General features: G+C 43.8%; 1 protein-coding gene and 1 long non-coding RNA gene across 3 annotated transcripts in view; one reads left to right on the forward strand and one right to left on the reverse strand.

Annotated features, from left to right (window-relative positions):
- The first annotated feature begins 1,591 nt into the window (after window positions 1–1,591).
- The window catches only part of LOC123953416, a 44,013-nt gene continuing 19,350 nt past the window's right edge, over window positions 1,592–26,254 (forward strand). The window contains exons 1-3 of the long non-coding RNA XR_006820871.1: window positions 1,592–1,714; window positions 2,505–2,555; window positions 9,329–9,511. This is a non-coding gene — a long non-coding RNA (uncharacterized LOC123953416). The remainder of the gene's footprint in view (window positions 1,715–2,504; window positions 2,556–9,328; window positions 9,512–26,254) is intronic.
- ADAMTSL1 (ADAMTS like 1) overlaps window positions 4,673–26,254 on the reverse strand; it is a 935,024-nt gene continuing 913,442 nt past the window's right edge. For both annotated transcript variants that reach the window (XM_046023640.1, XM_046023641.1), the window contains 3 exons: window positions 9,364–9,473; window positions 8,432–8,652; window positions 4,673–7,166 (listed from right to left, as the gene is read on the reverse strand). In XM_046023640.1, the coding sequence (XP_045879596.1) occupies window positions 7,060–7,166; window positions 8,432–8,652; window positions 9,364–9,473 (438 nt within the window). In that variant the 3' untranslated portion in view covers window positions 4,673–7,059. The remainder of the gene's footprint in view (window positions 7,167–8,431; window positions 8,653–9,363; window positions 9,474–26,254) is intronic.

Raw genomic sequence — 26,254 nt, forward strand, 5'->3', positions numbered from 1 at the left:
CTATAACCTGCTCTTTGAACTCAAGTCCTTTTGTCCAACCTTAGGCACTCTGCCTGTTACTCGAGGGGTGTAACCCAAAATATCTCTAGTCAAATCTAGCAAACTAAGCCAGGTGGGGGCAGGCACGGAACCAAAGCCAGCTCTAGACTTGGGGCTCTAGGCTGTTGGATTTGCCGGATTCTTCAACTGGTTTTCACAGGGGCGCTGGTGCCGGGTAGGCTTTCCAGACCTTCAGAACGACTCATTTCACTGGTGTGTAATTAACGAACTTCATTGTAATGAACAAACCCTCTGTTGCAGACTTAGATAATTGTATTTGATAAGGCTTGCAGTGATCACTTTTGGAGGGTGGATTTATGACGGGGTAATTCAGTGTGAGCTAACTGTCTCTGAGGTGTAGATTTAAGATAATTTTACACGTATGCCTCAGTTTACACTGATGTCTTTGCAGGCAGTATAACAATAGTTCTAGCGACAGTGTGGGGAGTGGACTGGAGGAGAGAGTGGGCGAGAGTAGATTTATTCTGTCAGGATACCTTTGCAAAGTCCTGCTGAGAGAGGATGAGGAATGGAAGGAGCCATCCCTGGGCACTGACTGTGGAAAGAACCAAATGAGGAAGAAAACTGAGCTGGAGATCCTCCCAAACTTGGGACTTCATAGAGTAGGACATGTTGGCATTTGTGGTGAGATGCATCTGCTTTCCTGACTGGACTCTGAGCTCCCTGAAAGCAGGGACTTGGCTTTCCACCCTCATGTCTCCAGGGTCCAGATTGGGCCCAGCTCAGGATTGGTGCTTAGGGAAGAGGAAGTTAAGTGATAGGAAGAGAAATCAGGGAGGAGAGGAGAGGAGATGGGATAAAGGCTTATCTGGAGGGGGTGGGTGGGAGGTAGACTGAGGTCCACTAGGACCAGATGAGGACTTGGTTATTATCCATCTCAGCAAGACCTTGGTGCTGAGGCTAGACCTTCCCATTGCAGAGGGAGTGGAGGATTCAAATCATGGAGGGCTTGCTGTCAGGTCTTTACTGTATCTCCATTCTAATAGGAAGGGCTTGTGCAAGTGAAGACATTCAGCTTGACTGTGACTGGCCCATCATTTTGGCACCTTCTCTGGCCCTGGCCCTGGGCCTGTGACATGCCGAGCTTCAGCTGTAGGACAGAATTTCCTAAATGATGGACCGAACAACTTCGTCATCCTTCAGTGACCTCAGCTAAGTCATTTCCTGGCCCCTTCATTGTTATTTAAAGAAATGATGGTGAGGATTGGGGAGCAGAAAATCAAGTCCAATGACACATTCCATCAGCACGCCCCCTGCCCTGCCTGTTAAGTATTTCCTGGAGTTGCTCACTTGGTAACTAAGTTGTTCACAGCTTGTCTTCCTTCCTTTATGGGATTTGTAACAAGGTCAACCCTGGCCATCACAAAGGCCCCGAGGAGGGCTGTTTATGTCATCTTGGAAAAGGAGGCAGGTTTCCGAGGCATGCTTTCTGGTCTGGATGCTGACCGCACAGTCTCTCAGGCCCTCCTGAACATTCTGCTTAAACAAACATTATTTATGTTCAGCAGGAGAACCATTCCCCACTGTCTGCTTTCTCTTCATTCACATAAAACTGCACATTTAATTTCTGTTTACACATATATAAACCATATCTTTAGGAGCGGCCTGGGAAATTCTTGGTTGAAGACGGATTTCGCCTTTGGAAAACACGGAGGTGAGTGACATCTGTATATTGTGTTATCATAAGCGTGACACATGGGGTTGATTGGGACCAGGTGCTTCCCAGAACCCATCTGAGTGAAGCTGTAAACCTCAAGCTGACAGGCAAGGTGACAGCCCAGTTTTTCTGAGCAAAAGCTTGATTACCATCTCTGCCTTCCAGGTTAGAGGTAGCAGCCGACAGTGGAAAACCTTGGGGTGCTATGAACAAGAAGCTGAGCTTCAGCCAAAGATAATAATCTCTGATGAGCTTGCCCACCTTTGACCTTTAAAAGCCTCTCCCCGTGGACAGTATGGGTGGGCGGGGACAGACAATTTGGGGTCTGCCTTAGCCTTACAGGATGGGTAGATTCATTGAGCATTCAATTCTGTACTGATGAAGGCTTGTGTCCACACCAGTACTTTCTTCTTTGACAGTATGCGATATGGGTAGATAACCTTCCCTGATTTAACTCATACTCCGTGTATACTGAGTCTGAATCCTGAAGTCTTTAAATTGTGGCTCGTTCACTGACCAAAATGAGGTACAGAGAGGGACCGAACCTAGGGGATGTCACCTTACTTTGTTTCCTAATTGACCGTTCCTTGGGGAATTCACTCAACAGGTGGGTTGGGTTATTTCCAAGAGCTCTATCCTTCTCTTCAACCCACAATTCCCTTACCCTTTGTGGATGAATTTGCCTCTTTTGGGGAGGCCCACAGATAGATTATCGAGCTCTAACTTGTCTGACTTTAGCTGAGAACCATTAAGAAAATTGGGTTATTTTCTTTGGATTTATTGGCAGGAGGAGGTGAGGGGATAATAGCGTGCTGTTTGCGAGAAAGTCTACCCCTTGGTAAGTGAGATATCCTTCATTTGAGCTTTTACATTACACATATGTTTGCTTTTGAATGAACAGTTCTCTGTGATTTTTAAGTAAATCGAAAGAAATGGTAGCTCTGTGTACATGGGGGTATTCTGAATTAAAATTAGATTTGTACATTGGGATTACCACATAGCACCTGTCCTGGGAAGTATTTCTGAAAGTGTGTGAATATTCTGGTGAGTCTTGGAGTTGGTACCATGGACTGTTCTGTTATTTTCCAAGACACAGGTTTTGGTTCACTAAGGCCACTCCTATTTACGCGCTTGTGTATATTTACGCTGTTGTGTAGTGCTGAACTTGGCAGCAATGACTGATGTCCTTCTCAGTCAAGAACGGAAACACGGCGACAGTCTTGCAAAGCTGATGATGGGGATATCAAAGAGCATGAATGCTGCCAAGCTCGGTCCCTCACCTCCCTTCTTCAGGGTAGCTTGGGTGGCACGAACCGTTAACACCCAGTGGATGCTGCAGTGACACGCTGGGCGATCCCAGATTTCCTCAGTGCGCATGACCTAGTTTTCTCACAAAAACCCTCTCCTGTGAGACATTCTTTTTCTAAAGGTGAGGAAACTGAGGCCTGGATGAGTTTTGGAGGTTAGTGATCACTCTGGTCTGGCTGGGCCCCAGATTTCCTGGGCTTATCTTGTCAAAAGCTTGGAAACTTCAGAGGCCAGGCAAGGGGTCTCTGGTAGGAGGAATTCCAACCCTGGGACCGGCTTGTGGTTTAGATTCCAAACTTTTACACTGTGGTTGGTGGCATCCTTCTAGGAATCTCCCCTTTCTCCCTGCTGAGATCTGTGATTTTGGCTGGAAGTCTTTCCATACATTCTGTTTGCGCCCATCCCACCATTCGAAACTTCCTGGGTTTTTGCTCTGGCATCTCTGACTCATTCTGCAACCTCTCCCTGCCCAGCTTCCCCCCGGGGTCCCTGTAGGATATTATTTGGTTTCTGGCATGTGAGTATTTATAGTTCTAGCATTGGCTTTTTCTTTAAAATGAAACGTAAAGTCCTTAGAAAATAACAGGAATTTCAGGAAGAGCTTTCTGGTTTATTTTTACGGGGATCAACAGACTGTGATATGCTGCGTGAGTTGCTGGAAGACAGGCTGGAGTTGGGCTTTGAGGCTGGGGGGTTCCTCTCAGGCACCTCCCACCAAGGTCCTTGTGTGCCCATCCTCTGGGCCTGGGGACTGGCTGCCCGTCCGCGGGAGCCTGTTGATTAAAAAAAAAACAACCACCAAAAAACTCCATGTGCACTTTGATTTTTCTCCTGTGCTTCCCACTGTAGCTTTATTTCTGCTAAAATGTTTTACAAATCGGGAGCTTGGGGCCTTCGAATGCCATCAGAATAGATTTTAGGGGATGAGAAAGTGACAACTCCAGTAACATGTCCCACTGTCCTCAAGCAGTAGGGAAGAACAGTGCCCACGAAGGTGGCCAGGCATGGTCTGCTCCTACACACGGGAGCCAGTGCTGGCAGAGCAGGTGGGAAAATGGCTCTGGCTAAAAAACCAGGCTTCTAGGAGGTTGATCCCTGTTCCACCCGCTGGTTGACCCCAGCCTTCTCTGGGCCTCTGTCTACTTATATACAAATGGTGATGGTCCTAGGGATCACGGGAGGATGACACGTAGTGATGATCTTTAAATGTCAGCTCCTACTAAGGGTGTCCATCCAGAATTTCAGCACATGGTTACATCAGACTGTGCACATCCCTGCACCCAAGTCTGCACCTGCCTCCAGAGATGCCCGGTCTTCTTTTGGAAGGTCCTGGGGCTCCCATCTTCCCACTGTGCAGGGCTGTAAATGAGATGATTGTCAAGGACAGTACTAAGCCTGAATATGTGCATGTCCACAGATGTAGCTCCTTTGGGTTGACTTACAGAGCTGGCCCTTCAGGCATGGGCCCCCAGCTTCCCAGGCAGAGCGGAAAAACGTTAAGTCTTCCATGTCAGCCGAGTCCTCGTAAGTGGCTGGGAACCACCCTCACCCCCTGCGCAGAATAAGACAGGGAAGGCTGGGCTTAACAGAGACTCAGACGACCAGTTTTAAATAAATAAGCTGTATTATCTGTACAAAAAATATAAATACAGTTTTGTGTTTTAGAGGAGGAAGTGCCTCCTTCCACATTATTCAGCCGCTCTAATCACCTTGTGCTGCTGCTGAGTCACGATTCACAGAACAAACAGTAAATGTACATTCATCTCATGCAAGGAGCTCGCTACTTCCCACCCCAAACCTGGGTCCTCCAGGCTCACTCTGAAACCCACTCCAGCTGCTGCAGCCTAACACGAGGCAGAGCTGGAGGACACCTGCCATTTAGGCAACGTAAATATCGGCCACTGGTTTTCCATAGCTTTTGAACTAGAAATCACCAACCACATCAGTTAGTAGTACGGAATTGGTCTTCTTCGTTCCGTGTGTAACTATTGCGTCACAAGTGAATCCCCTCTTACTGTCCTGTCATCCCATGTTAGCTTTACAATGAATTCTGTACACAGTGAATGGACCTGGAGTTAAACATCAGGTTCTATTAAAAATAGGAACAATACAATAATTACCACTGAGTAATTACAGGAACACAACCGCAGGAAGTTAATAAAAAGTCCCCCAAATACTTTGTTTTCTGGATGACAATGTACAATTATTAATATTGCACTTTTTTTATACAAGAAATCCTAATAAATATTCACAAAAGATATACAGACATAGAAAACATTCTCTTTTATTTTAAATAAACAGGACACTGATTTTTAGTAACATGATTTCTTAGAGCCCATCGTGGTGAGGAAGAAAGAGACCCACATTAATTGTCCATAGCTCCCCTGGGGAGAACACAGCTTAATATTGTCTTACACCCCCCCCACCCCCCAATCTCTGACTTCCAGGTGCCCTGGTATTAGGGGTGGCCCTGGGGCTGAGTGGCATTTTGTGAGTCTGTATGTGGGGGGTGGGGTGGCTGATCTGAGGGGTGAGTGACGGTGGCCAACAGGGGGAGGTGGCCAAAATCAATCACCCAAAGCCCCTCTGCTGAAAGCAATTTGCCAAATAGTCCCAGAATTTCAGGTTTGCCACAAGACCATCCACAGCCATTTTAACGTAGCTGATGGGCATTTCTGGAAGGGTGTTTGCTGTATTGCTCATGAATTCCTAAAATGGGTGGTATTCATTTTCATAAGGTTCGTAGCATTTCACTGCATGGGGGGAACAGGTTGAAAGCCCTTGAGGACCCTCCTACAAGCTTTAGTTACCCTATGGCTTTGCCACCACACCCTGCCCCCTGCCTCAAGCTGCTGTGTAAACCAGAGGGGAGCTCTCATTGTGCTCCTGGAATGGCCCACACAAAGCCAGCTGTCCCACCCCGTGTCCTGGCCAGCTCCAGAAGTGGCTCCCGTGACCTGGTGGGTCCTCTCTGGCACACTGACTCCAGTCCCTTAAGTGGAGCAGCATTGGCCATCTAGGCAGAAAACCCAGACTATTCACACTCAAAATGCCCCGGGCGCATGTCAGCAGTTGATCCTGGGTTGGGGTGGCGGTGGTGCGGAGCTTGTGATTTAGGCAGAGATACCAGGTCTGTCCTGCCTGCATAACCAGAGCCTGAGGTCCCACTAGCTTCTCTCCGGGTGTGGAGGCAGCACGTTCTCTGAGATGGCACAGGGAGTGCGGACTCCCCTCCAATGCAAGGGGGAGGGTATGTGTTCTACTGTATGGTGTGTGCCATGTGCCCCCAGGGCCTGGGCCCTCTAGGAGGGCAGCAGAGTTCAGAATGTGCCTTCCCTTCACCTACCTGCACTGCCCCACTGAGGACCGTGCACAGGCTTCTTTTGGTTTCTGTACCCTTCCCCCCACTTTGTGTTTGGCCTCACGTGTGCTGTAGGCCCCCCTGGATGGTCTCCTCCCGACTGCTGTGTATTGGTGCTTTGAGTTCTCACGGCTCCCCACCAGAAGCGCTGAGTTCTGGCCTGGGTTCTTCTTGACAGTGTCCTCCTCTCCCTGTCTGCTCTTCCCAAGGCAGAGGAGGACACAGAGCAGCAGCACACTCCTGGGGTGACAGCATGCTGCCAGGGAAGACACGGTTGGTGATCCGAAGTCTGTGTCAAGGCTTGACAAATGCTGTCACCCTCCCCTCCCACGTCTCGTCCGCTCTGGGCCCTGACTCCCTGCTGTCCTCGGGAGCTGTGCTGGCCTCTCCCACGGTCTGTCTGGGACCCACGGTGGGGAAGGTGTCTGCTCTGCAACCTCCTTTAGATCCTTTTCCTGGTCTTGCCCCGACATCCTGTCCTCCAGCTAACAGAGAGAGAGGACATGCTGAGATCTTCCCGTCTGGGGTGGGAGAGGAGGTCAGACGAGGGTGTGTGTGGTGGGGGCGGGGAGAGGGCAATAAATAAATAAACAAAGAAAACTTAAGTTCTGTCCAAGGTGGTGGCGTGAGTCCTCTGTGTGGCCAGGGTGGGGTTCCGTCCTGGGCCCCACCTTCACGCTTTGCCACAGGTCCCACAGCAGCGAGATTTGAACTGGTTGAGCTGGCAGAGTTTCAGCTGCTTCACCTTCTCGCAGTACCTGGTGGTGTCCCTGCATTCCACTGGGAAGGGGACAGAAGCAAGATGTGAAACAGAGCCCAAGGCCTGGGGCCCCAGGAGCCGCTGGGGTCTGCCTTGGGCAGTGGGCTCCTGGGCGGGAGGGGCCACTGCTGTCTGGCACCTGGAGGCTGCCTTGGTGGAACTCTGTCACGTGCCTCCCAGGCTGCCCCTGGGGTGCCATGGCGGGCTGGGTGATGGAGGGGGGCCCTCTATTTCCTTACCCTGTCCTCCTAAGCCTCTCTCCTCCTTCCCCTGACTGCCTGACCCGAGCACTGTGGCATGCTAGCTCTAAATGAGATGAACCTTAAATATTGGTGCTGATTTGGGCGGTGGACCTCTGTGACTAACACAGTCGGAACTACTTAGACTGAATGTTAGTATGGATGGTGGTGAGCTCTTGACCCACAGATGGGTCCGCGCCACCCAGAGAACAAAGATCACCTCTCTCGGTGTATAACGAAGGGACAGTGTGCCCATGGGGCATCTGCCTCAGCCTTGGCAACCTGATGCTCGGAGAGGCCTGTTTGGGGGAGACCTGCATGGCCACATTCTAAAATTTCTTCTTTGCCTCCTACTTTGTCTTCATTCCTTCCCTTTGTCCCACCTCCAGTTTGTTTCGGGTCCAGAGGAAGAGAGAATACCCGACTGGGATACAAATGCCAATGTTGGGCAGAGGAGAACCCAAACTTAAGGAACGGGGGAGTGAACGAGTATCCGATCTCGAGGGGGTGGGGGCCCCTTGCAGTGGGCACCCCTGGGGTGGGAGCGGGGAGGGAGCGTGGCTACTCCTTGTTCTGCCAGAAGCGGAATTTTGATGGGTGCAGGCCAGATGGGCAGGCGGCGCTTGGCGCGCGCTCCTTATGCACACAGTACTTTCTGTCTAGTGGCCTGGCCCCTGGGGATGCACTGTCTGCTTGTCCTCTCTGGGTACCCGCCAAGCTACTGCAGGTAAGCCGGAGGCCCATTTCATCTAGCACTGGGCCAGTAGCACCTGGCTTTGCCCAGGGCCACGATCCTCTGGCTTGGCTCGGTGCCTCGGGGGCAGACTCAGCTAGCTTTTATGGCCCAGACATGAGTGCACACATCCTTGCACACATCTTGGCTTGCTCTCAGGCACCCTTCTGAAAAGACCCAACTCTGGCCCCAGCTCGCTGTCCCTGGGAAACCCGATCGTGGGCCCTAGGCTTAGGTTTGGTCCCCAGGCCTGCTCTTTGCCCCCCATGCCCTGTGGGGAACGGGCCAAAGGCTCTTTGGGGTTGGTACGTACTGTTTTCGCATGGGGTGATGTTGCAACGCTGCCAGTTGGCGGGCCGGGGCCCCCAGGAGCACAGGTGCTCGGGCACGGCCTTGTTGGTGCGGGCATGCACGCACTCCACGCGTCGGGCCTGGAAGCCGTAGTTGCCGCACGTTGCCGTGCACAGGCTCCAGAGGCTGACCCTCCAGTGTACGCTGCAGGCTTCTGACCAGCAGTTCTGGGTGCTCACGGGCCTGTAGGGGGTGGGGGGCAGGGTTAGGGTCTGCCGCAGCAGGGGTGGGATCGGGGGAGGCCGGGCAGCCCTTCAGGCTTCTGGTGCTAGCAGAGGTGGGTTCTGATCTCTATTGGTGAATGGCTGTAGGATCTCAGAAGGCTGTTGGCTCTCACTGGGCCTTGGGGTACTCAGCTCTATGAAGTCTGTATCACTGCATGGCCCAGGAATGAAGTCTCTCCAGAATGGGGGCTGAGAGAGGCAGGGGCTGGGTGGGGATCGTGAGTCCTCACCCCAAGGGAACATCCACAGGCCAGTAGGACTGGGAGCAGGGACTGGATAGGAATGATTTTAGACCCAGGGACCAGCATCCTCATTTTAGACCAACTTCTACTGGGGGGCCAACAAATGTGAGGGGCTACTGGAGCCCTTGAGGTCTGGTGACCCCCACGTGGGCTTCACTTCCTGCCCACCCCAGGGCTAGTGCACATCTCCTGTGGCATCAGGCCAAGCCCAGGGGAACAGCACCCTCTGTGCTCTTTATCTCCAAAAGGAGAAGGCCAGCCTGGCCCATTGAGTAAGTGCAAGGCCGCCCCGGAGAGAACGAAGGGAAAGGGCAGGGCGTCTGACCATGCAGACCATGGGATGCTGGAGGAGAAACGTCCTCTCAACACTGTCTTTCCATGATGTTGACACAGGGCCAGGGGAATGGAGGTCCGCGGCTTTCTCCTACCTCGGAAGGGCACTGCACTGCTCTGATGGTAAGGTGATGCCATCCCGTGTCTGGCAGAACACTTGTCTGTGTTGCACGGCTAGGTGAGGCCCGATGCAAGGCCCGTTGCACTGGGAAGCAGAAGAACATGACATGTATGTTAGCCAAGGTAAGGGTGGCGAGGGGGTTGTGGGGTGCAAGGCTCAGGCTGCGTGGGACGCAGAATCCCTCAGCGCATTTTGTCTGGGGCCTTCCGATCAATCATCTTGCCCTTCTTTGTGTCACCTAAAGGACATTCACTGGCACGTGTTCTATTCTTTGTGTCATGGCATTAATGGTTAGATTTCCTGTGGTCGGTAAGCATTCTGTTAGCAAATGGCTAATGGTCACGTAGAGCTAGTCAGAGCACGTGCACTCCCTTCCCAGAAGAACCACATCAAAGGGGTCTTGGCAGAAAGCACAAGAACGTGGTGTGGTCAGCTTTCAGGCAGAAGCCCTCCAGGTGCCCCTTCAGTGCATGGGGCAATGTGGTTGGTTATTTTCTTGCTAAATTCATTCAGGTTAGCAAGTCCATCATTTCTTTGCTTTCTTCCGCTTCATTGTTTCCAGGTTAGACCCAGTGCAGCGGAATGGAAGTAGACTTAGATATGTGTAGTCAGTTCCCGCTCAGGGCCTCCTGCTGTGTGCTGCTCAGGGTGGCTAAGCTTCTCCCAGAGTCGCCAGAGCCCGACCATCACTGGAAACACCCTGCTTGCCCAACAGTGTCCTCATAAGCGCGACAGCAGTAGGCCCTTAGCCAGTGTCTGCTACTTGAGTAGAGTAAGCAGACAGATAGCCCTGACAGGTCACTTTTTTTTTTCTTTTTTACAGAGAGAGAGAGAGAGAGATTACAAGTAGGCAGAGCAGCAGCCAGAGAGGGGAGGAAGCAGGCTCCCTGCCAAGCAGAGAGCCCGATACGGGGCTCGATCCCATGACCCTGACAGGTCACTTTTGAAAAAAAGCTCTTGGGGGTCTTTGGACTCCAAGGGTCCATGGGGGAGCCATTCACCTTCAAAATGATAAGCAGAAATCTTCCACAAAAATTTTTATTTTTGACCCCCTTCAACCATTTCTCTCACCCTCTAATTCCCTGCTTCTTGCAACTACTATCTATTCTGTGTGTGTGTGTGTGTGTGTGTGTGTCTTAGATTCCATATGTAGGAGAAAGCATATGGTTTGTGTCTTCTTTCACTTAGCCTAATGCCCTCAAGATTTGTTTATGTTGTCACAAATGGCAAGATTTCATTCTTTATGGTCGAATAATATTCTATTATATATGTACATATATACACACACACATGAAATAGCATCCATGATACATATTATCTATATATACCACACTTACTCTATCCATTCATCCACTGATGGCCATATAGATTGCGTGCATGTTTGTTATAAATACTGCAATGAATATGGGGGTACATATGTCTTTTTGAGTTAGCATTTTCATTTTCTTTGGATAAATTCTACCCAGAAGTGGAATTGTTGGTTCATATGGCAGGTCTGTTGTCCATTTTTTGAGGAATAACCCTGCTGTTTTCCACAGTGACTGCATCAATTTATATTCCCACCAACAGTGTACAGGAGTTATCTTTTCTCCATATCCTTGCCAACAGCTTTGTCTTTTTGATAATAACCATTTTAACAGGTGTGAAATAATAGCTCATTGTGGTTTTGATTTGCATTTTCTTGACAAGTAGTGATTATGTACTAAGATGCATTTTCATGTACCTGTTGGCCATCTATATATCTTTTGGGAAAAGATCTATCCAGATCTTCCACACATTAAAAAAATTTTATTGTTGTTATTGAGTTGCATGAATTCCTTATATAAAGATACACACACACACACACACACACACACACACACACACATATAGGTCTTAAAGGTTTTATTTATTTGAGAGAGAGAGCGAGCGTGAGTGAGACAGCATGAGAGGGGAGAGGGTGTGAGGGAGAAGCAGACTCCTTGCTGAACTGGGAGCCCAATGCAGGACTCAATCCTGGGACTCTGGGATCATGACCTGAGCCGAAGGCAGTTGCTTAACCAACTGAGCCACCCAGGTCCCCCTCATTATATATTTTGGATAGTAGCCCCTTATTAGATTTACGATTAGCAAATATTTTCTCCCATTCAGTAGCTTGCCTTTTCATTTTGTTGATGCTTTCCTTTGCTGTATAGAAGCTTTTAGAATGATGTTGTATTGCTTATTTTTGCTCTTGTAGTTTTTGCTTTTCATGTCAGATTAAAAAAAGAAAACCAGTAATGCTTATATCAAAGGACCTTGTTACTTTTTTTTTTTTTTTTTGAGAGAGAAAGTACAAATGGAGAGGAGGGGCAGAGGGAGAGAGAGAGAATCTCGAGTAGGCTCCACGCTCAGTGTGAAGCCCAACAGTGTTTGATCTCATGACACTGAGGTCATGACCTTAGCTGAAATCTAGAGTTAGATGCTTAACCTACTGAGCCACCCAGGTGCACCTGTTTATGTTTTCTTTTCTTTCTTTTTTTTTTTAAGATTTTATTTACTTTCTTGACAGAGATCACAAGTAGGCAGAGAGGCAGGCAGAGAGAGAGGAAGGGAAGCAGGCTCCCTGCTGAGCAGAGAGCCTGATGCAGGGCTTGATCCCAGGACCCTGAGATCATGACCTGAGCCGAAGACAGAGGCTTTAACCCACTGAGCCACCCAGGCACCCCTGCTTATGTTTTCTGATAAGAGTTTTATGGTTTCAAATGTTCAAGTCTTTAATCCATTTGAGTTAATTTTTGTGTATGGGGTAAGATCGTGGTTAATTTTCCTTCTTTTGTATGTGGCTGCCTAGTTTTCCCAACCTCATTTATTAAAGAGACTGCCCTTTCCTTACCACATACTCTTCCGTCTTTGTAGAGAACTCGTTGACCATATATATACAGGAGTTTAATTCTGGGTTTCTGTTTGTGCAATTGATCAATGTCTGTTTTTATGCCAACACTGTATACTGTTTTGATTAGCTTTTTTCCTTTTTCATTTGAGAGAGAGAGAGTGCAAGATGGGGAGGGTCAGAAGGAGAAGCAGACTCCCAACTGGGCAGGGAGTCTGATGTGGGGCTTGATCCCAGGACTGTGGGATCATGACCTGAGCTGGACAGCCACTTAAACAACTGAGCAACCCAGGCCCCCCATTGCCTGTAGCTTTTTAATAGAGTTTGAAATTAGGGATCATGGGCCCTCCAGGTTTTTTGTCTTAAGATTGTTTTGGCTATTTGTTTTGTTTTGTAGTTCCATATAAATTTTAGGATTATTTGTTCTTGTTCTGTGAAAAATGCCATTGGAATTTTGATAGGGATTGCATTTCACCTGTATGCTGCTTTGGGCAATATGGACCTTCTATCAATATTCATTCTTCCAATCCATAAGCCCAGAATATCTCTCCATTTATTTGTGTCATCTTCAATTCTTTCATAAATGTTTTCTAGTTTTCAATAATCACCTCCTCGGTTAAATGTATTCCTAGGTTATTTTTCATTTTGATGCAATTGTAACGGATTGTTTTCTTCATTTCTCTTTGATAGTCTGGTGCCGATTTTTGTATATTGATGTTGTATCCTGCAACTTACTGAATTTGCTTATTATCACAGGTTTTGATAGAGTCCTTAGGGTTTTCTATACACAGTAGCATGTCATTTTTACTTTTCCTTTTTTAATTTGGATGCCTTTTATTTCTTAATTGCTCTAGCTAGGACTTCTTATACTATGTTAAAGATGGGGAGAGTGGGTGTCCTTCTCTTGCTTCTGATCTTGGAAGAAAGGCTTTCAGCTTTGTACCACTGAGGAGGATGTTAGCTGTGGACTTGTCATATATGGCCTTTATTATGCTGATGTACATTCCCCTTTTACCGCCAATTTTTTCCCCTCCAAGGAACTTAAAAAAATTTTTTTTATTAACATACAATGTATTATTAGCCCCAGGGGTACAGGTCTGTGAATCGCCAGGTTTACACACTTCACAGCACTCACCATAGCACATACCCTCCCCAATGTTCATAACCCCACCACCCTCTCCCTACCCCCCTCCCCCCGGCAACCCTCAGTTTGTTTTGTGAGATTAAGAGTCTCTTATGGTTTGTCTCCCTCCCGATCCCATCTTGTTTCATTTATTCTTTTCCTACCCCCAAACCCCCCATGTTGCCTCTCAACTTCCTCATATCAGGGAGATCATATGATAATTGTCTTTCTCTGATTTATTTCGCTCAGCATAATACCCTCTAGTTTCCTTTTACCCACTTTTTAAAGGGTTTTTATCATGAACGGGTACTGAATTTTGTCAGATGGTTTTTCTGCATCTATTGAGATACGATTTTTATCCTTTGTTTTGTTGAACGTGGTGTATGTATCACATTGATCAATTTGTGGGTTTGAACTATCCTTGCATCGGAGGTAAACTGCATTTGCTCATGCTGTATGATTCTTTTCATATATTTTTTGAATTTAGCTAGTGAAAATTTTGTTGGGGGTCCTTGTATCTATATTCAGCAGAGATACTGGCGTGTAATTTACTTGTGCCTGGCTTTCAGTTAATGTTTTTAAGGTTCATTTCTATTGTAGCATGTATAGAATTTCAATCCTTTTAAAGGCTGGATAATACTCTATTGTAAGTATATACTACACTCTGTTTATCCAACCATCTGTCAATGGATATTTGGTTGTTTGCGCCTTTAGGCCATTGTGATGCTACTTGTGAACATTAGTATACATATATTTGTACAAATATATTTGTTCAAATCCTTGCTTTCAGTAGTTTTGAGTGTGCACCTAGTAGTGGAATGGCTGGATCTTATGGAAGTCTATGTTCAGTATTTTTTTTTTTTTTAGATTTTTAAATTTTATTTATTTGACAGAGAAAGATCACAAGTAGACAGAGAGGCAGGCAGAGAGAGAGAGAGAGGGGGAAGCAGGCTCCCTGCTGAGCAGAGAACCCGATGTGGGACTCGATCCCAGGACCTGAGATCATGACCTGAGCCGAAGGCAGCGGCCTAACCCACTGAGCCACCCAGGTGCCCCTATGTTCAGTATTTTGAGAAACTGCTACACTGGTTTCCACAGTAGCTGTACCATTTTACATTACCACCAGTAGTGCACAGAAGTTCCAATTTTCCACATTTCCACCAATGCTTGTTATTTTATTTTTAGAAATAATGAAGTGGCATCTCATTATAGTTTTATTTATTTTTTTTAAAGATTTTATTTGTCGGGCACCTGGGTGGCTCAGTGGGTTAAGCCGCTGCCTTCGGCTCAGGTCATGATCTCAGGGTCCTGGGATCGAGTCCCGCATCGGGCTCTCTGCTCAGCGGAGAGCCTGCTTCCCTTCCTCTCTCTGCCTGCCTCTCTGTGATTTCTCTCTGTCAAATAAATAAAATCTTAAAAAAAAAAAAAGATTTTATTTGTCAGAGAGAGAGAGTACACACAAGCAGGCAGAGAGGCAGGCAGAGAGGAGGAAGCAGGCTCCCTGCTGTGCAAGGAGCCCGATGTGGGACTCGATCCCAGGACCTCAGGATCATGATCTGAGCCGAAGGCAGCAGCTTAACCCACTGAGCCACCCAGGTGTCCCTCATTATAGTTTTAATTTGAATTTCTCTAATTACTAGTGATGTTGAACATCTTTTCATGTGTGTATTGTCCATTTGTACATTGTCTTTGGAGAAATGTTTATTCTGTTAAGTTGTAGTTCTCTTCTTTATATTTTGGATATTAATTCTTCATCAGATTTATGATTTGTATTTTCTCACATTCTGTGGGTTGTCTTCTCACTTTGGTGATAGTGTCCTTTGATGAAGACAAGCTTTCAATTTTGATGACATCCAGTTTATCCAATTTTTCTTTGATTGTGCTTTTTGTGTCCTTTCCAAAAAAACCATTGCCAAGCCAGTATTATGAAGCTTCTTCCCTATGTTTCTTTTTAGAGTTTATACTTTTAACCCTTACATTTAAGTCTTTGATTCATTTCACGTTAATTTTGGTACATAATTAAAATAAGGATCCAGTTTTCTTCTCTAGCATGTAGTTACCCAGTTTTCTCAGCACCATTTGTTGAAAAGCTGTTTTTTTCCTCATTGAATGATCCTGGCACACTTCATCTGATCATATGTACAAAATTTATTTCTGGTCTCTCTGTTCCATTCCCTTGCACTGTATGCCAGAACTACACTGTTTTGATTACTGTAGCTTTGTAGTAAGTTTGGTATCAGGAAGTGTGAAGCCTCTAACTTCATTCTTTTTCAAGAATTTTTATTTTGGATATTCAGAGTCTCTTGACAGTCCATCTGAATTTTAGGTTGGATTTTCTTATTTCTGCACAAAGTCCTTGGGATTTTGAATATCTGTATCAATTTGAGCTGTACTTACATCTTAATAATAAGTTTTCTAATCCATGAACACAGGATGTCTTTTCATTTCTTTTCTCTTTTTTAAAGATTTATTTATTTATTTATTTTCAGACAGAGATCACAAGTAGGCAGAGAGGCAGGCAGAGAGAGAGGAGGAAGCAGGCTCCCTGCTGAGCAGAGATGTGGGGCTTGATCCCAGGACTCTGGGATCATGACCCGAGCCGAAGGCAGAGACTTAACCCACTGAGCCACCCAGGCACCCATGTCTTTCCATTTCTTTTGGTCGTCTTTAATTTCTCTTAGTAATGTTTTGTAGTTTTCAGTGTACAAGTCTTTCACCTCCTTGGTTAAGTTTATAAGTAGAATGATGTTCTTTTTTGTTTCTGGCACTTTAGAGCCAAATTTATTTTTTTAAATTCTGGTTAGTTGACATACAGTTCAATATTGGTTACAGGAGTAGAGTTCAGTGGTTCATCATAACCACCCAGTCCTCATCCAAACAAATACCCTCCTTAATACCTATCGCCCATCTATCCCATTCCCCAAACACCTCCTTCCATCAATCCTGTTTATTTTCTATAGTTAAGAGTCTCTCATGATTTGTTTCCCCATCTCTCTCTTTTGTCCCCATTCCTGAATGTTCACCTTTTTTGTTTCTTAAATTCCATATATGATGAAACTGTATGGTATTTGTTTTTCTCTGATTAGCTTATTGTACTTAGTATAATATATTCAAGTTCTGTCCATGTTGCAAATGGCAACATTTCATTTTGATGGCTGAGTAGTATGATTTTCTTAATTTCCCGAAGTACAAAATATATAATTTGAAATATATATTTTATATATAATTTGACATATAGCATGATATAGAATATATATACAACATATATAAGAGGGGCGCCTGGGTGGCTCAGTGGGTTAAAGCCTCTGCTTTTGGCTCAGGTCATGATCCCGCGGTCCTGGGATCAAGCCCCGCATCGGGCTCTCTGTTCAGCAGGGAGCCTGCTTCTCCTCCTCTCCCTCTCTCTCTGCCTGCCTCTCTGCCTACCTGTGATCTCTGTCTGTCAAATAAATAAATAAAATCTTAAAAAAATTAAAATATATAAGAAATACATAATTTTAGATCATAATTCATGTATAGATATGCAACTGATTTCTATTGATTTTTGTATCTTGCAACTTTGTTGAGTTCATTTATTAGCTCCAAGAGATTTCTTCTGGTTTTGGCATTGGGATTTTTAGGGTTTTTACAGAAGAGATTGTGTCATCTATAAAAAAGATAATTTCACTTCTTTTCTAACTTGGGTGGCTTTTCTTTTTCTTGCCTAATCGCTCTGAACTTCCAATACTATGCTGAATGGAAGTGGTGAACATTGCATTCTTGTCTTCTTCCTCATCCTAGCAGAGAAGGTTTTTAGTCTTCGCTACTGACTATGATAGCTATGGGTTTTTCATCTATAGTGTTTATTATTATTATTTTTAAGGATTTTCTTTATTTGACAGACACAGCGAGAGAGGGAACACAAGCAGGGAGAATGGAAGCGGGAGAAGCAGGCTTCCTGCCAAGCAGGGGCAGGGAGCCCAATGTGGGGCTCAGTCCCTGAACCCTAGGATTAGGACCTGAGCCAAAGGCAGACGCTTAATGATTGAGCCACCCATATGCCCCTATAGTGTTTATTATTTTGAGGTAGTTTGTTTTTATTACTCGTTTTTTGAGTTTTTAATCACAAAAGAATTTTGAATTTCATCAAAGGCTTTTTCTGCATCAGTTGAGATCATGCTTTTTTTTCCTTTTATCATTTTAATATGGTATAATATTATCATGGTTAATTATCATATGTTGAACCATCCTTATATTACAAGAATAAATCCTACCTGAAGGTTTGTAATCCTTTTAATATGCCCCTATATTTCATTTGCTAGTATTCTCTTGAGGATTCTGCAGTAATAGAGGGAATGAAGTGGGGAAGGAAGCCATAAGATGTACCAAAGTGGCAAAGTTAGTCCTTCCTTACCATTAATTACTTTAAAAGGGAAAAAACTCCCCACTTAAAAGGCAGATATTAGCTTAACAGCTTAGAATTTGATTTTTTTAAACCTCTCTACAAAAGTAAAAGGATGGAAAAGGATAATCCATGCAGAAGTAGGAACAAAAAGAGAGCTGTGGTGGCTATCCTAATAAGAAAATTATATATTGGGGCATCTGGGTGGCTCAGTGGGTTAAAGCCTCTGCCTTCGGCTTGGGGCATGATCCCGGCGTCCTGGGACCGAGCCCCGCATCGGGCTCTCTGCTCGGCAGTGAGCCTGCTTCCCCCTCTCTCTCTGCCTACTTGTGATCTCCGTCTGTCAAATAAATAAAATCTTAAAAAAATTATATATTGATAAAAGGCCAAGATATAACAACTATTAACATATATGCATAAGCCCAAACCTCCAAAATGCATGAATCAAACACTGACACCTAAAGACAGAAATAGTTCCCCAATAATAATTGGAGACTAAACATCCAACTTCCAATAATGGATAAGACAACCAAAACATCAATAAATAAGAATTTAACAAGACTACAGTCCGGTTGGACCTAAGAAACCTATACAGAAAACAGCTCCAAATCGGAGCAGAATACACATTTTTTTTTCATGTTAGGCCACAAAACAAGTCTTAATAAATAGAAAAAAAATGAAATCATACAGAATATCCTTTCACCACATGAATTTCTGCATCAGTAATTAAAAGGGATATTGATTGTCAGTTTTCTTGTATTGTCTTCCTCTGGTTTTGGTATCAGGGTAATCCTGGCCTCACAGAACGAGTTAGGGAGTGTTAGCATTCCTTCCCTTTCAATTTTTAGGAGACATAAATGTAGGCATAAATTCTTAAATATGAGGTAGAATTCACCAGTGAGGACATCTGGGTCAGGGCTTTTCTTACCAATTGAATTTCCCTATTAGTTACAGGTCTATGTGTATTTTTACTTCCTTACGATGTGGTCTTACTTTGTGTGTTTCTAGGAAATTGTTGCATCTAGGGTATTCAGTTTGTTGGTGTACCATTGTTCATAGTACTAATGTATTACCACTTTTTTCAGATTTTAATTGAGTTTTCTGGTTTTTTTTTTTCTCCTTAATAGATCTTCTGGAAGAACCAACTTTTGGTTTCATTGATTTTTCTTTTATAGATATTATTGTCTTTATTATTTGTCTTTATTATTTCCCTTCTTCTAGCAGCTTTGGATAGTTTGCTCTTGTTTTAGTTCTTTAACACCAGAAGTTAGGTTGTTTTTGGAAATCTTTCTTTTTTAATGTAAGCATTTATAAATACATTCTTTTTCTCTGAGCACTATGTCCTCTGCATCCTGTATTTTCACTTGTTTCAAGGTATTTTCCCAATATTTGTGAATTTTTCTTCTTAAATAACAGTTGAGAAAACATCTCTCCCAGTTTTTGTATACAGACTCTGTGCCTGGGCACTCCTTCACTGATTAGCTGGGTGTGCTCTGAGCCTAGGCATCAGCCTGCAGTGAAAGCTTAGGTCTTTACTGTGATAATGTGTCTTGCCTGGGCCTTGCATGTAGTTTTCTTAATTTCCCTGTACATATGTCTACTTTCTAATGTCTTTATTTCCTAAGGCATCTCACCCCACGTCCTCAGGGCCTTCGGTGGGCTATTTCCTGTCTTTATAATTTCTTGTCCCAGGTGTCTGCAGGTCTATAGTCCCCCTTCAACTTTCACAAGCAGTGGCTGCCTCCCCTACTTGAGATCTTAGAGATCCTTCCTTTAGGTGGTTCCCTGATAGGTTAGAACACTACAGATAGGCTTTTCTGTACTCCTTATGGATTGAGGGAGGGAAATGAACTGCTGATGCCTCTGGGCTGAGACTGTGCCATGCTGAGAGAGTGGGGAAGGATGAATGAGAATGCCACAGAATTTCCTGCCTTTTTGAAGGTAGATTTTAATTTCAGTGTTTGCTTGGTTGTCCTAGGCTTTTACTCCTATAGGGTAATTTCAGCCAGTTTCTGGTTGGTTTTGATGTTTCTACGGGGGAACGGAAACTTAGGGCTACCTAGTACATCGAGGTAATTGTCTCTGACAAGAAAATCCTTTCAGAAGAGTGTCATGCAAATATCTATTCTTTCATGTGCCTACCTCTTTGAAGTCTAGAACTAAGACCATTTTCTCAGCTCTAACATCATGGCTTTACGTAATACTTCAACTTTCTTCTTTTAACCCGACATACATTTATGAGGCACCTGTCTTGGGTGGGGATCATTTTGCTAATGTTCCTTGACTACAACTGGAAATTACTCACTGCTGATTTGACTTGTGCCCACTGACATGCTGAAACTGCTCTTCACGGGTCACCAGTAACTCTCACTCAAGTTTCCTTGAGTACCAGATAATGTTTACCTTTTCTTGTTTGTTCTTTCTGATCCATTTTGATACCCAGATCCTTCCTTATTTTCTGGAAACTCCTTTGTTACTTTTTGTGAATATATTTTCTTTTTCTACTCATTAAATTATCTTTTCCCCCCTCCTGTTTCTGCCCATTAATTAGTGTTCCCAAAGGTTCTAGCCTGCCTTTCTTCATCTCCTGTTTTCCCTCCTCTTGGGTTACACTACCCTTGTATGGGCCAGATCTACATCCAATTGCTAAGTGAAAATATCTAATTGGATATTACACAGATATATTAACAATTTCTTACCCAATTCACCCTCATATTTCTGTTTTCCTACCTAGTTGTTAAGTCCATTTATACATGTGTCCGCTTCCTCCTCCTCTGTGATATCCAAGCACTACTGAAGCCATGGCTCTCATACTTTCATAGAATCTCTTCTATGAGATCTCTCCAGTTCCATTGCTTTCATTGCTATTAGCACCATTTCGTCAGTCTTGTCATTTCTCAATACTAGGCTGCTAAATATATAATCTTTTAAAAGTCAACCAGGTGGCATTCATAATAAAATCCAAACTCCTCCTAGAGCATACAAGATGACTCATTGTCTGGCACCTGTTGTCCAGCCATGTTTATATTTCAAACGTTCTGGGGCTGCTTTCAGTTTCACTTCTTCACACATGCTTGAATGGAACACATTCCCCACCCAAGACAGGTGCCTCATAAATGTATGTCGGGTTAAAAGAAAAAAGTTGAAGTATTACGTAAAGCCATGATGTTAGAGCTGAGAAAATGGTCTTAGTTCTAGACTTCAAAGAGGTAGGCACATGAAAGAATAGATATTTGCATGACACTCTTCTGAAAGGATTTTCTTGTCAGAGACAATTACCATTTTCATTCTCACAAGAATGGAAGGTGGAGGTTTGGAGGACATCCATAGCTTGAAGCACATCCCAACTCTATCACCAATAGGAAAATATCAACAGGATTGTGAGATCAAGCAGTACCTTCTAACTTGTAATACTTCAAGTCTTGCTACTCTTCAAAGGGTGGTCCTTGGATCCATAATATTGGCATCACCTTAAAGCTTTTAGAAATCCAGCATGGATGAACAAAGATAGATCAACACTGTGAGAAACTTCAAAAAGAGATAGAAGTGAAAGAGCTGAAGAACACAGTAAGCAAAACTGATAAATATACTAGAGGGGTTCAACAACACACTAGATGAAGCAGAAGGACCAGTCACTTCAAAAACAGGCAGTGGAACTCATCCAATCAGAGGAGCAAAATGAAATAACTGCGAAGACAGTTTACAGGACTTATGGGACAATAGCACATGACCCAGTATTTGCATCATAGAGGATACAGAAGGAGCAGAGAGAAAAAGAAGAAAACTTACTTTAAGAAATCTAACCTGGGGGAGGGGGGCGCCTGGGTGGCTCAGTGGGTTAAAGCCTTTGGCTCAGGTCATGATTCCAGGGTCCTGGGATCGAGTCCCGCATTGGGCTCTCTGCTCAGCAGGGAGCCTGCTTCCTCCCCTCTCTCTCTGCCTGCTTCTCTGCCTACTTGTGATCTCTCTCTGTCAAATAAATAAAGTCTTAAAAAAAAAAGAAATCTAACCTGGGGAAGGAAGAAAGCAACCAGATAATCAGAGCCAGAAAACCCCAAGAATTCCAAAGAAGATGAATCTAAAGAGACTCACACCAAGACCCATTATAATTAATACGTCAAAATTTAAAGATAAGGAGACTATTAAAAATAGTAAGAAAAAGACCCCAACAAGCATATCAGGGAACTCTGATAAGACTATCAGCAATTTTTTTTTTTTTTAGCAAAAACATTGAAATATACTGTGTCATTGTCTTCTGACCTGCAACTGGCAGAAAGAAAAAACTTCCAACCAGGAATACTCTACCTGGTAAAGTTATTTTTTCAGACAGACAAAAGCTAAAGGAATTCACCATCAATCAGCCTTAAAACAAATGTTAAAAAAGGTTATATCAATTATATTTCAAATAAAATAAAAACATCTTCAGTAGCAAAAAAAAAATCTCATAAGATGTTCAATTTTAAACATTTACATAAAAAAGAACAAAAAATATCAAAGGGTCAGCTTCATGCTAAAAACACAGGGCACTAATTAGTAACTGAAAACATGAAAGTAAAAACTCACTGCTAAAGGTAAATATACAAAAAAAGTAGTGGATATTTAGATGAAGTGTAAAAGACAAAAGTAGTAAAAATAACTCTAACTGCAATAATTATTTAAAAATAAGTAAAATATCACATCAAAAACAAAATGGGGAGAGAGTAAACAGAGCTTTAGAATGGAATCAAACTTAAATTGTTATGAACTTAGATTGCTATAGATGTGCTGCTATATGTACACCTCATGGTAACCACAAAACAAAAGCCTGTGGTGGAGACACAAAAAGAAATCTAAGCATATCAATAAAGTCATCAAACCACAAAGGAAGAGATAGGAACTATAAAAAAGCAGTAAGTACAAACATACCAATTATGTTAAGTGTAAATCCATTATAAATGCTCTCCTTAAAAAACAGGGTGAGTTAATGGAGGAAAAAAACCAAGACCCATCTAAATGCTGCCCCTAAGAACCTCACTTCAGAAGCAAAGACACAAACTGAAAGTGAACGGATAATCCACATACATGGAAACCAAAGGAGAGCACTCGTCGCTGTACTTAGAGCAGGCAAAATACACTTGATATATAATGCCAATCTTTGTTCTCATTTGTAAATACTTACACACCCAACATAGGAATATCTATATCTATATCTATATATAGCAAATATTAACAGATCTAAAGGAAGAAACTGACAGCAATATAGTAGTGGGGACTTGAACACCCCACTTAACATGAATGGATAAATCATCCATAAAGAAAATCAGTAATGAAACACTGATTTGTAAACAACATTTTTGACCAAATGGACTTAACAGATGTGTGTGTGTGCATTTTGAACTACATGTGAAACATTCTCCAGGATAAATCATATACTAGGCCAAGAAACAAACTTTAAGAAGACTGCAATCATATTAAACACCTTTTCTGACCACAGTGGGATGAAAGTAGAAAATAATTATAAGAAAACTGGAAAATTCACAAATACGTAAGGACTAAAGATTTTGTTGAACAACCAAGGGGTCAAAGAAGATATTAAAAGAGAATAAAAACTTGGAGACAAATGGAAATGTAACATACCAAAACTTAAGGGATGCTGCAAAAATGGTTCGAAGAGGAAACTTCAAAGCACTAAATGCCAACCTCAAGAAGCAAAAATCTCAAACAACCTAACTTTACATTCAAAGAACAGAAAATGAACAAATGACGCCCAAAGTTAGTAGGTAGAAAGAAATAACAATGAGCAGAGTAGAAACAGAAAAGATTATGAAACTAAAATTTCGTTCTTTGAAAAAAAAAAAAAAAAGACAAACCTTTAGCTAGCATCACCAAAAACTAGAGGACTGAAAATCAGAAATGAAATAGCTGTTACAACTGATAACACAAAAATATAAAAGATTATGAGATTATTATTATAAAACTTCAACAAATTAGACAACCCAGAAGAAATGAATTTCTACAAACCAAGACTGATTCCTGAAAAAAGAGAAAAAAACCTGAATAGACTGATTACTAATAAAGAGATCAAACTAATAATCAAAACCTCCCAATAAACAAAAGTCCAGGACCAAATAGCTTCATCGGTGAATTCTACCAAACATTGAAAGAAGAAATAATAATCCTCTTCAACCTTTTCCTAAAAATTTAAGAGGAGGGAGTGCTTTCAAACTCATTTTATGAGACCTGAATTACCAACACCAGAAAAGGACATGAGAATCTCTGATGAACTTGGATGCCAAAATCCTCAACAAAATACACAGTACACTGAAAAGATCATGCACCACAATCAACAAGGATTTATTTCAAGGATGTAAGTATGGTTCAACATCTGCAAATCAATTCGTGTGGCACACCACATTAACGAAATGAAGGTTAAAAATCATATGATCTCAATAGACACACACAAAAAGTATCCAACAAAAGTCAACATCCCATTTGTGATTTAAAAACTCTCCACAAAGTAGGCAGAAACACCTGGGGGACAGAGGCTCTTTGTCTTAGACTTAGGCATAAGGAGTCTGGCTCATGTCAACTAAGAAGCAAACCAATTCTTGTGGAGGCCTTGGTACTCTTCCTACTTAGGGCCACAGTGCAGCAGTGCCTCTCCCCAGGGGGCTGGCCAGATTTGTACCATTATGAGGACCTGCTGTGTATCTTGTTTAAAAGGCATTTAGGAGGGACTTCTACTCTTGGTTTGGAAGATGTGACATGGGAAGATCTTCCCATGGACACATTTAAACAATTACATTTATGCAACTAACTGTGAAAACAACCTGAAGACTGTTTCCACAGCTAGTCACGGAGAGAAGGGCACATCAAAAAGGGTAGGAGAGATCCGAGGGGCATGTGCACCTGCATGTTCATAGCAGCAATGTCCACGATAGCCAAACTATGGAAAGAACCTAGATGTCCATCAAAAGATGAATGGATAAAGAAGATGTGGGGTGTGTGTGTGTGTGTGTGTATGTGTGTGTATACATATACACACACATACAATAGAATACTATGCAGCCATCAAAAGAAAGGAAATCTTGCCATTTGTGATGATGTGGATGGAATGAGAGGGTATTAAGCTTAGCGAAATCAGTCAATCAGAGAAAGACAACTATCATATGATCTCCCTGATATGAGGAAGTTGAGATGCAACGTGGGGAATTTGGGGGTTAGGGAAGGAAAAAAAATGGGATTGGGAGGGAGACAAACCATAAGAGACTCTTAATCTCACAAAACAAACTGAGGGTTACTGGGGGTAAGGAGGTAGGGAGAGGATGGTTGGGTTATGATATGTGCTATGGTGAGTGCTGTGAAGTGTGTAAACCTGGCGATTCACAAACCTGTACCCCTGGGGCTAATACATTATATTTTAATAAAAAAAATAAAAATGGTAGGAGGGGCAGTCAGGAATTAAACCCCCAGTGTGACTAACCACAAATGGGAGGGACATCACAAGCATGGAGAAGTGAGAGGGATCAGACTCCACACTGGGTACTCCTGGCCCTGGAGACCAGCACTGGAAGCACAAGTCCCCCAGAAGTCTGTCTTTGAAAATCAGCAGGCTTAGGGGCACCTGGGTGGCTCAGTAGGTTAAGAGTCTGCCCTCAGCTCAGGTCATGATCCCAGGGTCCTGGGATCTAGTCTTGCATCGGGTTCCCTGCTTAGCGGGTAGTTTGCTTCTCCCTCTCCTACTACTTTCCCCTTGCTTGTGCTGTCAAATAAATAAATAAATAAAATCTTTTTTTTTTTAAAGATTTTATTTATTTGACAGAGATCACAAGTAGGCAGAGAGGCAGACAGAGAGAGAGAGGGGGAGGTAGGCTCCCTGCCCAGCAGAGAGCCTGACTCGGGGCTCGATCCCAGGACACTGAGATCATGACCTGAGCCAAAGGCAGAGGCTTTAACCCTCTGAGCCACCCAGGTACGCCAATAAAAAAAAAAAATCTTAAAAACAAATCACCAGGCTTAGCTCCAGGAGAGCAGGAGGGTGATAGGAAACTGAGTCTCTGTCTTTAAAGAGCCAGCATGCTAAATAATTGGCCTTAGACACAGCACAGAAGCAGCAGTTTGAAAAGCACCTGTAGTATATTTGAAGTTTATTGACTAATATTAGAATGTGTGCTGGAGGAGCAGGGATTTGCAGATTTATCTGGGAAAAAAAAGTGCTGTAGGCACCATTTTTCTTGACGTCTTCTAACTAGATGCGTGGGGGGATCCAGTTAACAACACCTCATTTACCTTGCTAGCTCTGCACGTCCCATCCTGGCATTCTTCGGCACACCCAACATACCCGCCAGGACAGGTGTCCCTCCAGAGCGTCTCCTGCCCCATGGCACCTAGCAGGCAGCCTTGGCAGGGACTGGTGCAACTCCACAGTGACTCCTACCCTGGGAAGGGGGTGGATAAACCCTTCACACCAGGGTACCTGTAGTTTGTGCAGCTGGAGCTCTTAGCTTGCTGCACAGAGAGAAAGCTCTGTC

The sequence above is a fragment of the Meles meles genome, chromosome 11 (genome assembly GCF_922984935.1).
Source record: "Meles meles chromosome 11, mMelMel3.1 paternal haplotype, whole genome shotgun sequence".
Lineage (NCBI taxonomy): Eukaryota > Metazoa > Chordata > Mammalia > Carnivora > Mustelidae > Meles > Meles meles.